The sequence below is a fragment of the Miniopterus natalensis genome, chromosome 4 (assembly GCF_054644295.1).
Source record: "Miniopterus natalensis isolate mMinNat1 chromosome 4, mMinNat1.hap1, whole genome shotgun sequence".
NCBI classification, from domain to species: domain Eukaryota; kingdom Metazoa; phylum Chordata; class Mammalia; order Chiroptera; family Miniopteridae; genus Miniopterus; species Miniopterus natalensis.
Window position 1 is genome coordinate 61,171,434 of NC_142084.1, and position 14,074 is coordinate 61,185,507.

The following is a 14,074-nucleotide window of genomic DNA, read 5'->3' on the forward strand; positions in this document are numbered from 1 at the left end:
ACTCCAAGATGGCGACGCGCCTCCTTTTGCCCTCACGCTTGAGAACACCTGCCCGTTTGGAAGATGGCGGCAGCCTAGGAGAACCACGCTTCCCGCTGCCTGACTCGCCACGTACCCACTCTCAAGATGGCTTCTCCCGCAAAGCCCCACGCAGGATGGCGGCTCGCTCACTGGCTCAGGCTTTGTCACGTGCTCTCTCCTTTTCTCCCCTCCCCCGATTCCACAGGCTGTTTCCGCCTTGAGCCCTGACGGACCGCCACCTTCCCCAACGGTCGTCTGCCATTCCTCTTGACTCCACCCCTTGAGCAGTCTCCTAGCCATTGGGAGGCGCTGGGGGGGGCCCGCTGCACTCTCCCCGCCTCCCCTGAGCGGCGGGAACCAATGGGCAGAGCGCGCAAGGGACGTGTTCAGGCGTCTCCGCCATTTTGTGAGTCTATAACTCGGAGCCGTTTGGTCGGTTCCTGCTATTCCAGCGCCTCCACTCCGTCCCCTGCGGGTCTCTTCGGTGTGCAATGGACGGGTGAGTCGTGCCTGTCCGCGCTTCCCGCCCCTCTACTCGCCCCCCAGCCTTCCTCTTGCCGCCGCCTGGGCCACCTCGGAGCAACGGCCCGCCTGCCGCTCCGCCCCGGGCCCGCAGGCGCCTTCGGGATCCTTCCCTTACTGCCGACCGCGGGCACAGGGAGAGGCTGCCAGGAGCGAGAGGTGTCCCACATCTCCCGGGCTGGGGGTCGGCTGAGCCCAGCCCTTCCCGCCGCCATACTCGTTTCCGGTTTCTCCTCGGCTCTCTCCGAACACATGCGGCGGTCGCGCGGCCCTTCCCGCCTGTCTCCGCTGGCGCCACCTTTGGCTCGCCCCACGTGCCCCTTCCGGCTACCCGTACTCCCTTCGCTCTCCCCGTGGTTTCCTTTTCTCTCCCTGTCCAGCCCCCGCACGCGCGCGCAGTTATTCGCACTCTTTTTCGGGCCTCGGTGCGCGTGCGCGGCCTTTCCCGCCGCGCCGACTTTGCGCTCGGCCTCCCCCGCCCGCGGCGGTCCCGGGCGCGCCGGGGAGACGCCGCCCTCCTGCCCGGAAGGGCGCGGGCCCTCCTCCGCCCCCGCTGGGCCCCTCCCCGGACTTCCCACAAAGGACTGCCGCCCTCTCGGTGCAGCTACAGGGCCGGGGTGTCCGGGAGGGACCCATGCACCCCTTTTGTCTCCACCAACCCGGGGTCCCTTGTTCGGGAGTTCTTTAAGCACGAAAGAGCTTGTTAAAAATGAAACTAAACAGGACCACCGGGGCTGTGGAGTTTCAACCCCTAGATCCCGCTGAGCGACCCACGTGGGCCCGAACCACCGGACCCCTAAGCCTTCGGACAGTGTAGTCGGCCGCCGACCACTTTGGGAGAGGGAAGGGGCCCTGGGTGCAGAAGCAGTCGTGTCCTGGGTTTGTGTGTGTTCCGGGGATGAGAGAAGGGGGGAGGGTAATCTACTTTTTGCATTGTGAGTTATCATCGTACCCTTAAGCAGATCTGAGTTACAAAGGCGTGTTTCACTTTAACGTTGAGATTTAGGACCAAGGCACAAAGCTGTATGCTGTTAGCCAGTGACATGAGTCTGCCCAGTTTGGAGACTTTCGGATGTTTCTGGTCTGTGGAAAATGATAGAACTTGTTGAAAATGAAACTAAACAGGATCTTTCTATCTTGCCTGTCAGCCTAATTGTTTTCATTTCCCCTTGGGAGAGTATGTTCTGATTTTTAAAAAGTAAACCTGAAGATTCCAAAGGCATTTCTCCTTATCTTTTGATCTGGAGCTTTGAAAGCCCTCCTTCTCTGGCCTGACCTGGGGATATGTGTGGTTAAAATGCCTGGAGGGTCTCTATCTCTGTGCCTCCGGTTTGGACTGGTAGGTTTCAGGCTGAATTAAATTCAGCCTTCTAGAAAAACTGCTGGGGCATGAGGAATATGATCTCCGGTCCACCTTCTGTTTTGGGTAGACCTCCCAGAGAATCCCTTCCCAAGCCAGTAGGCCTGGGTGATGGGAGCGCACACAAGTGGGTGTTTAAGGGACTCTCCAGGGAATCTTGATGGAAAGTGGGGACTCTCTGGTCCAGTTCTCCTGTTTTGCTTCCCTCAAGAACTGTTGAAGGAGTGTTTTGTCCCCGAGATGTGTCTTGGTGGCCCAGTCCCACCTGCAGCCTCTTGTGTATGGTATGGTGTTACCTAATCAGCCAGGCCAGGCCTTCTCTTTGGAAGGTTTGAAATCCTTTTTTAAGACGGGCCATTTTATGTAAAACTTCTGAGCCTGAAGGGCCCTCCTAGGGAGTAGGAAGCTGTGAGCTGCCTGGGTTAGCAGACAGGAAGCTGCATGTTTCTCATTCTTTCAGTTTTTCCTTGACTCCATAAGGTTTTAAAAAACTCTGTTGACACTAGTCCATAATCTTTCTTATAGTGAAGAGGTGAAGGCCCTATAGTAGAGGTAATGGGTTAAAATGAGCTTGTGAGGAGTGCAGATGGCAGGACTAGGGCCCAGCACTTGGAGTCATGCTGTTCCTGGGGTGGGTAGGTGGGTTGGTGCCTTGAATTTGCCTTTCTGAGGGCAGAGGCAGAGGGGTAATAGTGCAGGTAGCTGCTACAGGACCTACTGCCCATTCTGAGACCAGCCTTTCCCTGGCTGGGTGAGGGGGACATTTTTGTGTGACATCATGGGAGGCTCTGGTCACAGACCATTAAGCCAGGTGACCTGGTGTGGGGGGGTGTTGCTGACTAAGTTCCTCTCCATGAGTCATTGAGGACTTCATGAGTTTACATTTACCATGTAGAAGCCAGAGGGTTTTGTTTGTACTGAGAGCTAGCGTGCAGTTGAGGACTGCAGGAACCTCAGCAGCCATGGTTTCCTTGATCTTCCCGAGCTGGGCCTGGAGCAGGGAGAAAGTCCAGTCACATGGAGCCAGGTTGATGAGTAACTTGTGTTAATTTTATCTGATTATTTGATCTCGGCTGTCTCCTTTCTCCTGGAGCCTGGCATTCTTTGAACAGAGTTCCCTTGTTGAGTTCCTTTCTCATCCCCCTGGAGCTCTGACCTAACCCTTGTGCATTGCCTTCTCACTACCTTCCTTCCCTGCTTGAAACGTTCTGTTCTCCGAGCATTTCCAGTTTTTAGAAAGCAGACAACAGCACTTGAACTTTTAACAACAAGCATCAAGTGTCCCTCCTGGGGCTTTTGGAGGGGGTGTCTTTGTCTGGGGTCCTGCTGGGAGGGAGGGGAGCTGGAGGACAATGATGGCTCCTTTTCAAGTTGAGATTAAATGGATGACAGCTCACTTCCCTGCCCTAAGCTTACTGGTTATCTGAGGACTTCAAATGGAGGGGGACTTGTGCAGCCAGAGAAGTCCTGTGCTGGCTGGCCTGTTCTGTGAGTCCTGGCAGCAGTTCCTGTAGTACACCTGCTAACATTCTCCTTTTCTCTCTCTCTCTACAGCATTGTCCCAGACATAGCAGTTGGTACAAAGGTAGGCATTGCTGATTCTGCTACCCTGTTAGCTGGCACAGCCTCTGATCTGGGCCCCTTCCCTCCTGCTGCTGAGCACTGGGGCTTCCTTCTGACAGCAGTGCTTGTGTGGGGGCAGAGGGTTTGCAGGCCTGGCACTTTTCAGGCACCTTTCCTTTGCCCTGCGTGCATCCAGCCAATTCCAGGCTCTGTTTCCAGCATTGTGAGTTGGGTGGCCTCTCAGTGATAAATGCATCTTTGGCCTTAATTTGGGGCCCCTCTTCCCTGCCCTGGCTAGAATCCATTGATGTGAGAGAGACACAGCAACTGGTTGCCTCCCACACTCGCCCTGACCAGGGGCAGGGAGTGAACCTGCAACTCAGGTATGTGCCCTTGACTGGGAATCGAACCTGTGACCCTTCAGTGCGCAGACTAATGCTCTGTGCTGAACCACGCTGGCCAGGGCTGGTCTGGAAATTTCATAGGTTTTTGTTTTTGTTTTTTGAGATAAAGGGAAATGGAGGTGCTGCATCCCCTCTGTGCTGTTTTCAGTACTAGGACATTTAAGCTGTAGAACGGGCAGAGCTAGTAGTGGGGCCATGGTGGTACCCTCCTCAGGTGAGGACCAGGCCTGTGTACTCCCCAGGAATGTGATGTCCAGGGATTCCTGGTGCCCTGGAGCTGACTGAACACTTCTGCAGACTTGGTACTGTGTGCTGACAGGAACTGGGGGCTGGGGAGTCTGCCGCAGGTGGCTTGGTCAGTGGGCCATGCTGCTGGGCCAGGCTTCGGTTTTTCCAGGTGGAGTCTTGTCTTCACATGCTGCCTGTCCTGATCTTCCTGCAGATAAAACCTGTTTGTTCGGTGGTGGGAGGAGGGAGAGGGACTTTCATCTGCAGCATTTGTAACCATCACAGAAAATGTCTGGCTTCTCGTAATCCTGGCTTTGCCTGTTTCCAGCTGGAGCAGCTCTGTCTGGGACTGTCCTTGGAGGGGCCCCTCCTGGCTGGCCCCAGGGGACCTCTGCTTCCGGAATCAGACCTGCACAGGACAAACCTGGAGGTTCCAGTGGGGGGAGGCCCACCTGCCATCTTTCAGGGCTAATGCCCTCTGCCTCACAGCCTAGTACCTGTACCCAGCCAGCCAGGAGGGTAGCACTGTTGGGTTGACCATCACCCCAGTTTTAGAACAAGCTGTGCCATAAGTTGGAAGTGTTCAGATGTTAATGATGCTTAGCTATTGATTAAAAAGCAAAGGTTCCCCCTATATGCTATTGGGAGCAGGTGTGCCTTGTCCCCAGCAGGAAGCACACACCTTGGGGGCTTTTCCAGTAGATGCTTGATGATTTTGGGGAAGGTACCATGGGTTCTCCCCAAATGCCCACTGTGAAAAGCACCATCCACTGGATGGCCTGTCCAGAGGCAGCTGAACTGCCCCCTGAACCTGGCTCGGGTCACAGCCTCAGTGTGGCTGTTCCCCCAGCCTGGCCCAGCTGTGCCCGAGTCACAAGGCCTTCAGGAAGCCTCAGCATTTGACCTGGTCCATATTCCTTCAGGGTTCTGCCATCAGAGTGTCTGCCTCAGCATGTCAGTCCCCTTCTGAACTGCTGGTCATTCCCTGCGCCTGGGTGTCCCTGTGCTATGGGGGGGGGGGGGGGGTTGTTAGCAGACCAGGCCTGTGTCCTGAGGGAGGAGGGCTTAGGGGAATGTGGACAGAGAAGTGGTCACAGTTTGCCCCACAGATGTGGGAGCACCAGGCCATCTGCCATGGTTACATGATGAGAGCCAAGTATACTGCCACTCAAATGACGCCCCACCTGCCACTGGTCAAAGACAGCAGTAAAGATGCCCTTTTTAAGGTTGTACAGCCAGCACGTGGGAGCCACATGCTGCCCAGCTCTTGTCCAGCTCTGGGGGAAGAGGTACCTTTGTGAGCCTGAAGGGGCAGGGTCATGGGTCAGAGTTCCCAGTCCAGAGGCAGGAAGGGGCCTGCCTTGCGCTGGTGGGACTTGCCTGCCCTTGGTGTCAGCGGGAGGTTCTGGGGCTGGGGTGTGCTCTGCCTGGTGACTTTGTCCCCACTGAGGCCTGTCTGCCTGCAGTGCTGAGCTTTGAAGTACCAGGTATCCACTCAGGGAAAGCTCAGAGGCATGATAGGCACAGAACATTTCGCTTTGTTTATCTTAGACCCCAGCCCTCAGAGACGAGCAGTCTTAACTGTGTTCCTTGGCTCTAAGTGCCACCAGAGTTTGAGCAGCGTTAAGCTGTTTGTGGGCACCTGTCCGTTGTGCAGCCCTAGGCAGCCTTGAGCCATGGGGGGGGGGGGGCTCTTTGGATGCTTGCCCTGCCAGAGGTCCTGAATGTGGGGGCATGCCCACAGCAGGGAGCCAATGGTGGTGCGGCCATTCCTGATCCTCTACCTAGACAGTTTGTAAACCTTGGCTCCCTTCAGTAGATCTTGGCAGCTCCCTGTGGCAGGATGGGGGTTCTGAGGGCTTCTAGAGCACCTCAGCTCTGCCAGGGGAAGATGGGCAGCCACATGGCAGCCCTTAGTGATGGTGATTGTGCTTGTTTGAGTAACAACTAAGTTGGCATTTTGGAGGAAGGGCAAAGATAAGGTGTCCTTGAGAAAGGCAGTTTGAGGGAGAAAGGGCGAGGCTCTTACCCTGAGAGCTAGAGGCCCAGGTAAGCTGGTCTTTCCTGTTCCTGCTACAGGCCCGAGGGGGCACTGAGGGTGGAGGCAGGGGGTCACCCTGCCCTGATTGCCAGTCTTGGTGTTAGTTCCTGTTGATGGAGCCCTGCCACAGCTCTGGCCCCCACCCTCAACAGATTGTGGAGCTTGCAAGCGCCTGGTGCTCATGCTCCTGTTCACAGCAGGGCAGTCCTGGGTGGGGGTCTGCATCCTGAGTCTCCGTGACTGCCCTGCCCAGTCTCATGCAGCTCACCATTTGAGTATAGTAGTTGTGCCTTTGGGCCTCAACCCATAAGAGGGATTCCGGTCTGCTTTCCAAGCCCAGGGTCAGTCTAACGTGATTGGGGAGTTGATTCAATTAGATTGAGACTCGGAGTAAACAGGTTGTTTCTGGAAAGAAAACAGGCAGGTCAGAAGTCACAGGAGCCTGCCTACAGATGAGCCAGTTCTAAAGCTGCCCTCAGACCCTGTTTTCTCAGTCACTGGGTAGTCACTGGATAGTGTCTCTGGCTCACAGAGAGGTAGTGTTTCTAGTCAGTGAGTGATGAGGCTGCAGCTCAGGTATCCTCACACAGCTGGAAAATAGGCCGAGCTCCTGAGGCCAAGTGAGAAGCTGCAGTGTGACAAGGGGGCTTTGTTCTCAAGTTCTAGCAGCTTTGTGATAACTGAAGACAGTCTAACAGTCTCAAGGTGGCTGGCTGGGCCTGCCCTTGGGGCACCTGACCTGAGGCCTATCCACAGACCTGGGAAGGGTCCCCCAGAACCTGGAGATGGGAGTGACATGTAAGCCCCCCCCCAGGTGACAGCTGCCCCGCCCCCCGCCCCCCCCCCCCCCCCCCCCCGGGTTTTAGAAAAGCAGCCATGTCTGGGAATTCAGGAGGACCACAAGGCCATCTTGAGGTGGGACAGACACAGCGCAGGGCACTCTCTTCAAGTCTGAGCAGCAGGGTATTCTGGGAGGAGGGGGTCTGCAGCCATGTGTTAGGCCTCCTCCAGCTCCGCTCCAGTGTGTCCTCTCTTCCAGCGGGGATCGGACGAGCTCTTCTCTGCCTGCGTCACTAACGGGCCCTTTATCATGAGCAGCAATTCAGCCTCTGCAGGTAACTGCTGACTGTAGCCCTTCATCCCTGTCACTGGGGTTCTCTCTCTGTGCCTAAGTGTGCTGTGTGCTGCAAGGACACTGGGGTGAACTGATTTTGTCTGTAAGCTTGAGCCCTGGTCTACATGTGGCCACACTTCCCTGGGAGCTGGGGTGGGGGAAGGCTGCACCAGATGATGCACTCTGCTTGGCCTGTCAGGGAGGAAGCTGATTCTGAGGAGGGTGAGTGTTGCTATGTGGGAGCCTAGGAGGTGCTTTGTGTCAAACAAACAACCCCTCTTCTCAGCGAATGGAAATGACAGCAAGAAGTTCAAAGGTGACAACAGAAGTGCAGGTGTGCCCTCTAGAGTGATCCACATCCGGAAGCTTCCCAGCGATGTCACCGAGGGCGAGGTCATTTCCCTGGGACTGCCCTTTGGGAAGGTCACCAACCTCCTGATGCTGAAAGGGAAAAACCAGGTGTGTGAGCCCGAACTAGGAAAGGCCCTAGGCCTGCTTTAGGGGTGGGGTGCAGGGCTTCTCCAGAGGTCTGGGCCTGGCTCACACCCCCACTCCCTCCAGGCCTTCATTGAGATGAACACAGAGGAGGCAGCTAACACCATGGTGAACTACTACACCTCTGTAACGCCTGTGCTTCGTGGCCAGCCAATCTACATCCAGTTTTCCAACCATAAGGAGCTTAAGACTGACAGCTCACCCAACCAGGCAGTATGTCATCCCCTCATCCCCACTGGGGTGGCACAGGGCTCTTGGTGTGGGCCTGGGGGCGGTGGCAGTGGGACTCATGGCTTCCCCCCTCCCCCTTCCCCAGAGGGCCCAGGCAGCCTTGCAGGCGGTGAACTCGGTTCAGTCGGGGAACCTGGCACTCGCTGCCTCGGCTGCTGCTGTGGATGCTGGGATGGCGATGGCTGGCCAGAGTCCAGTGCTCAGGATCATTGTGGAGAACCTCTTCTATCCAGTCACCCTGGACGTGCTTCATCAGGTGAGGTGGGGTTCATGTGCCCCATTTTCCATCCAGACCCTAGGCAGAGGTTGACTGTTCCTTTTCTGGCAGATCTTCTCCAAGTTTGGCACAGTTCTGAAAATCATCACTTTCACCAAGAACAACCAATTCCAGGCACTGTTGCAGTATGCCGAACCCGTGAGCGCCCAGCATGCTAAACTGGTGAGTGAGTCCCCACAGATGCCCGCCTGCCCCCTTTAGCCCCAGGGCTCCAACCACTCACAGCCTTTCCCCACAGTCACTGGATGGGCAGAACATCTACAACGCTTGCTGCACACTCCGCATCGATTTTTCTAAGCTCACCAGCCTCAATGTCAAGTACAACAATGACAAGAGCCGAGACTACACCCGTCCTGACCTGCCCTCTGGTGATAGCCAGCCCTCACTGGACCAGACTATGGCCGCAGCCTTCGGTAAGATTCCTGGCTTGGTGCATGGTACCACCGTGTGCCATGGTAGGCGAGGACCCGTAGCTCAGTCTAAGTGCCCAGGCCCCAGGAGTCCCATGATGCCCGCCCTGCGCCCAGGGAGGTTGGCGCCCATTACTCCTTACATGGCCATAGTACCCAGCACGGGTGGACATTGGACCTGCCTGCTGGGTGTGGGGTGCGCCGGCTTGGCTCACTCGGCTCTGGTGGCGGAGGTTGTGGGTGCAATGATTAGTGTCTCATTTGTTTCTAGGTGCACCTGGTATAATGTCAGCCTCTCCGTATGCAGGAGCTGGTTTCCCTCCCACCTTTGCCATTCCTCAAGCTGCAGGTACTCAAACACTCGGTCTTGGTGTCCCCACAGCCGACTGTGCATGCCCACACACCTTTCAGTAGCTCTGCCGACACGCGAGCTGACGGGCACAGTCACGGGGGGAGCCCATCTTCCTGGGCGCGGGCCTCTGGGTTCCCTGAGGAGCCTGGACAGGGTAGTCATAGGACAGGGCCACTCAGAGAATCCTCTAACCCCACAGTCTCTGGTCTGATTCCTTCAAGCACTTCCCGGGCAAGGACGTGTGCACACAGTGGTTGGAGGGCTGTGCCCCTAGTAGGTGAATTTTAAGTGTCCTGGTAAGCAGAACGGCATGAACTGGGCGGGCACACCTGAACGTCCCTCATGGGGGCTGGGCGCCCGACCATGTAACAGCCACCATGTGACAGTCATGAGCCTGCTGCGTCCTGCCCAGCGTGCCATCTGCATGGTGATGGTTACCTGCATGCACACAAGGCCAAGGCTCGATTCTGCATTCATGGAGCTGGAGCTTTTGTGCTGTATGGGCCGCATGTAGCCGGGTCCAAACCCAGTGCAGTCTGCTGTGAGGAGGATGAAGGAGCCAGCAGGTCATGTGGCCAGGACAGGCCGAGTGCAGACACCTCCTGTGTGTCTCCTTTTGCATGAGGATGGGCAGGACTTCACTCCCCTCTTGGTGGAAAGCAGGTACTGCCGTTCATCTCCTTACTGCCTCTTCCTGCAGGCCTCTCTGTTCCCAATGTGCATGGGGCCTTGGCCCCTCTGGCCATCCCGTCGGCAGCAGCAGCAGCAGCAGCAGCTGGCCGGATCGCCATCCCAGGCCTGGCAGGGGCTGGAAATTCTGTTCTGCTGGTCAGCAACCTCAACCCTGAGGTACGTGGCTCTTCCAGGCTGTTCTTCCCGGAGGCTCGAGCAGGGGATTTGTCCATCTCAGGTCTTAGTGCAAACTGTTAGCAGGCCATGCTCCTGTAACTCCCTGGAGCTCATCCACAGCCCAGTCCTTGTGCAGCTTCACTCTGCGCTCGCTATATCCACCCTCCCTTCCCACTGTGCTGGGAGCTCTGTCCCCAAATGTCCTAGTTTATATTTCCAATTCCATAGTGTTTAAGAGTTGAAATATTTTTCAATACTTTCATGAAAGCAATCATAAAATTTCGAGCCAAACACACCTCTGTTTGAGGTCTCTGGGCACCTCTGCTCAGGAGGGCCATGGTCTGTGCTGCCCCCACAACTCTTAAGTCACAGTCCCTGTTATACCCAACCTACACTTGTCTCAGGGCCAAGTTTGGCTCAGAGAGAGCATGGGTGACATAAAGGCTCAAAATATTTAACTCTCGAGAGATGGGATTAATGTTCAATTAGCGTTTCAGACTGTTTTCTCATCTGTCTGACCACTCCTGTAATCTCTTGGCCTGGGGCGGCCGGTGCCTTGTCTGACTGAGTTAGATGCTCTAGAAGCCTCACTAACAGACTCCACCCCTCGTGCTTGTGTGAGCGTTTACACTTTCCCCGCAGCAGTCAGCAGGAGACAGGTTCCGGGGGAACTGAGCCCAGCAAGGGGCTTGGCAGGAGCAGGGCAAGGCCGGAGGGGCAGCAGCGTCTCCTGCTCACTGTGCGGACAGGTGCTTTCCTGCCTGCTCCACGAGGTGGACCTGTGACTAGTAATGTGTGTAGATCTGACTGATGGAACACTGCAGATTTTCTTATGTATTTACTGACCTGTGTTTTTTGCTACTTTTTTTCTTTTCTCCCCTTCCCCTTTCCCAATTTTTTTTCTGATCCGGAATTTCTTTGCCAACTGACTGCACGGTACTTCTGCTTCCTGTTGTTGCTTGAAACAAAACAAAACCATAAATAAATAAAAACAAATTCCCCCTCAAACCCTGCTCTCCGGATACCAACCTGCCCTTGAATATTAACATCCTGACAACTTCATCATCCATCAACCTGCACGCCTGCGGGGCTGCCTCCTCGTGGTGGACGATGGCAACTCGCCCCTTGACCTCTCCCTTTCCCTGTCCCTCCGCTGCCTTGCTCTGCTGTCCTCTAAAGAGAGTCACACCCCAAAGCCTCTTTATTCTTTTCGGTATGTTATCATTCACACTTTTTATTATCTTGTTTTCATTTAATTGAGGTTATTTTTACGCCCTAAGATGTACTATGAGTTTGCAGTTCTGCCTCATTACTTGGTTTGCCTTCGGTTTGTGTATTTATTTGGATTTTGTAGACACGCATGGTTTATTGCCCTGCATGCTCTCGCAGAGTTAAGCGTGTTGGTAGCATGTAAAGTGATGGCTCTTTGGCAATTGACCTTTCCTGGATTTTATGACTTCTTTGCTGAAGGTAGTCCTCCTGGTAACATCCCTGTGACTAGACGCAGGTTCCCAGAGGCAGAATAGCAAACCTTCGGGAAGAGCCAGCCCTGTGAGGGTGTGCGGGTCTTGGGGGCTGGTGCGGGAGGCGGCATCAGATCCCAGGCTCAGGGCCCTGTCCTCGCGCTTTTAAAGGCGTGTATGGCGATGTGCAGCGGGTGAAGATTTTGTTCAATAAGAAGGAGAACGCCCTGGTGCAGATGGCAGATGGGAGCCAGGCCCAGCTGGGTAAGGAGTGATTGCCTGGGATGGGGCTGGGAGACCAGGCCTGTACCTGTGGGGCCTTGGGTCACATGGGTCCTGCCTTTCCAGCCATGAGCCACCTCAACGGTCATAAGCTGCATGGAAAGCCGGTGCGCATTACACTCTCCAAGCACCAAAATGTGCAGCTGCCCCGTGAGGGCCAGGAGGACCAGGGCCTGACCAAAGACTATGGGAACTCACCTCTGCACCGCTTCAAGAAGCCAGGCTCTAAGAACTTCCAGAACATTTTCCCGCCCTCAGCCACTCTGCACCTTTCCAACATCCCGTAGGTGTCACATAGTTGTGTTGGGGGGGGGGGGGGCTCCCTGAAACACTCCCAAAACAAATGAGGAAGGAGGATGACATTTTTTGAAAACCTGTTGGGTGTCATTTTTGGAAGCCAAGTGGAGTGTTTTCTGTTATTCTGGTAGACTTAAGATATGGTAATTCTTCAACATCCTGTATATGGGTTTCTAAAACTGCAGCCCCCAGGCCTTCCCTGCCTCTCTGAGGGTTACTGTGTTCAAGGGAGTAGCCAGATAGTTTGCTCTGCTCAGGTCTCCCCTCTCTCTACAGGCCTTCCATATCCGAGGATGATCTCAAGATCCTCTTCTCGAGCAATGGCGGAATTGTCAAAGGGTTCAAGTTCTTCCAGTGAGCATGAAACCTCCCGACCTACCCTCCCCTTCCTTGTCTCCTTCCTTGTCTCCTTCCTTCTCCCCTCTCCCCTCCACCTTATGCTGTCCCTGTCCTCCTTGTGTCGTGCAGGAAGGATCGAAAGATGGCACTGATCCAGATGGGTTCAGTGGAGGAGGCCATCCAGGCACTCATCGACCTGCACAACCACGACCTGGGAGAGAATCACCACCTGCGGGTGTCCTTCTCCAAGTCCACTATCTAGGCCCCACTACCAAGGACCAGCCTGCCAGGTAGTCCTGGCAACAACTTCCATCATTCCAGAAAATAGCCACTTTAAAAGCAGCTGAAGTGACCTTAAAAGACCAGAGATTTTATTTTTTTAAAGAGAAAATCAGTTTACCTGTTTTTAAAAAAATTAAATCTTATTTACCTTGCTCACCTTGGGGAGATGGGATACCAACCTCAGGCTCTTGGTGATGCATGGACAGTATGCCTATGCCTTCTGCAGTCTGCAGGGTGGGCATTCCCAAACCTCTACTCGGCTTTCTTGTGCCTTAAAACCCACTGCTCTGGCAGGGCCTTTTTGCAGTAGCAAATGTGTAGGGGCTTGGGGATTGAGGGGACAGCCTTCCATGGGGATCATGTGCCTGGCACTGCAGGAGGCTGCCAGCTGCAAGGTCTGCCGACATCCCAATTCTCCATTTAATCAAGTGTCTGATTCTCCCCACCCTTGCCTTGAGGTGCCCCTGCTGGGCCAAGACCCCCAAGGTTGCATCCCTGGCGCTTCTTCAGCTTGGAGCTTTGTTTCATTATAAATCTCTATATTGTGCTTTGATGCAGTTGCAGACATCTGTGCCTAGCAATATTTCCAGTTGACCAAATATTCTAATCTTCATTTATATGCAAAATAGTTTTAAGTAACCTTTTATATAGCAAGATGATAAAAATGGTATGAGTGTAACCTAAATTTCCTCCTTATATGACCTTGTATACTGTACTTTTTATTTTATTCCTTGTAATTAAGTTGCAGGGCAGGATCTAGTTTCCAGGGCAGATGCAGTGGGGGCCACTGAGGAGCCTGGGTTCTTCCTAGAAAGCCCCAGGCCTGAGACCTTCAGATGCCTTACACCTAACCTGTCCTCTGTCTGGGAGGACAAGGGCTCTTAAACTTTTCAGGGTTTCTTTATTCCTGCAAATCATGGACCAAAGTTTTTTGTTTTTGTCTGCCTCTAATGCTGGGACCCATTAAGGTGGGACAATAGCCCTCAAGTCTTAACTGTCTCCTTTACCTTGTGTAGTCCTACACTCACGGGTCCAAGGGGCTTCCCTGTGCACAGACCTTGTGCTGGCCGGCCTCTCTTCCTGGGGCCTGGACCCCAAGTGTTCATGTTGGGGTGGGGACAAGGGTTTAAATATTTATAATTTTTTATACCTGTTGTAAGACATGAGGGGCAGCAAATGCAGTTTTTTATGGTGACACAGATGTATATTTTGATACCAGCAATTACAGGCTCAGTATTGTAACATGGAGCATGGCACATTCCACTGCTCGCCTTACAGCTTGTAATGTTTGAGAGAACTGAATTAAAGCAATTTTATAACAACTCTCGCCTTTTCCGCAGGCTTTCTGTTCACGTTGTAGAAGGCAGTTTGGCTAGTCTGTACTGGACTTTGAATAAACTCTGTATCCTGCACTCATTTCCCTCTTTATTGGGCCTTCTTGTCTTCACTGCTGTTTTCTGTGTGAATTCAGACATCCTCCCTACCCCCCTTGTTACTTGAGGGTTTCAGGGATCTCCAGATGTGGGACTGGTGGCATGAAGTCT

General features: G+C 54.3%; 1 protein-coding gene across 2 annotated transcripts; it reads left to right on the forward strand.

Annotated features, from left to right (window-relative positions):
- Positions 1–410: 410 nt before the first annotated feature.
- PTBP1 (polypyrimidine tract binding protein 1) lies at positions 411–13,946 on the forward strand. 2 transcript variants are annotated; one of them, XM_016214852.2, is made up of 15 exons: positions 411–520; positions 3,458–3,488; positions 7,179–7,254; positions 7,540–7,712; positions 7,815–7,961; positions 8,065–8,235; positions 8,308–8,418; positions 8,495–8,669; positions 8,938–9,015; positions 9,719–9,867; positions 11,047–11,080; positions 11,502–11,594; positions 11,679–11,895; positions 12,186–12,263; positions 12,378–13,946. In XM_016214852.2, the coding sequence occupies exons 1-15, from the start codon at positions 513–515 to the stop codon at positions 12,508–12,510; spliced, it is 1,674 nt and encodes a 557-aa protein (XP_016070338.1). In that variant the 5' UTR covers positions 411–512; the 3' UTR covers positions 12,511–13,946. The 2 variants fall into 2 exon arrangements, with proteins under 2 accessions (XP_016070338.1, XP_016070339.1); XM_016214853.2 differs by lacking the exon at positions 8,938–9,015 and having other exon boundaries at positions 412–520.
- Positions 13,947–14,074: the final 128 nt, after the last annotated feature.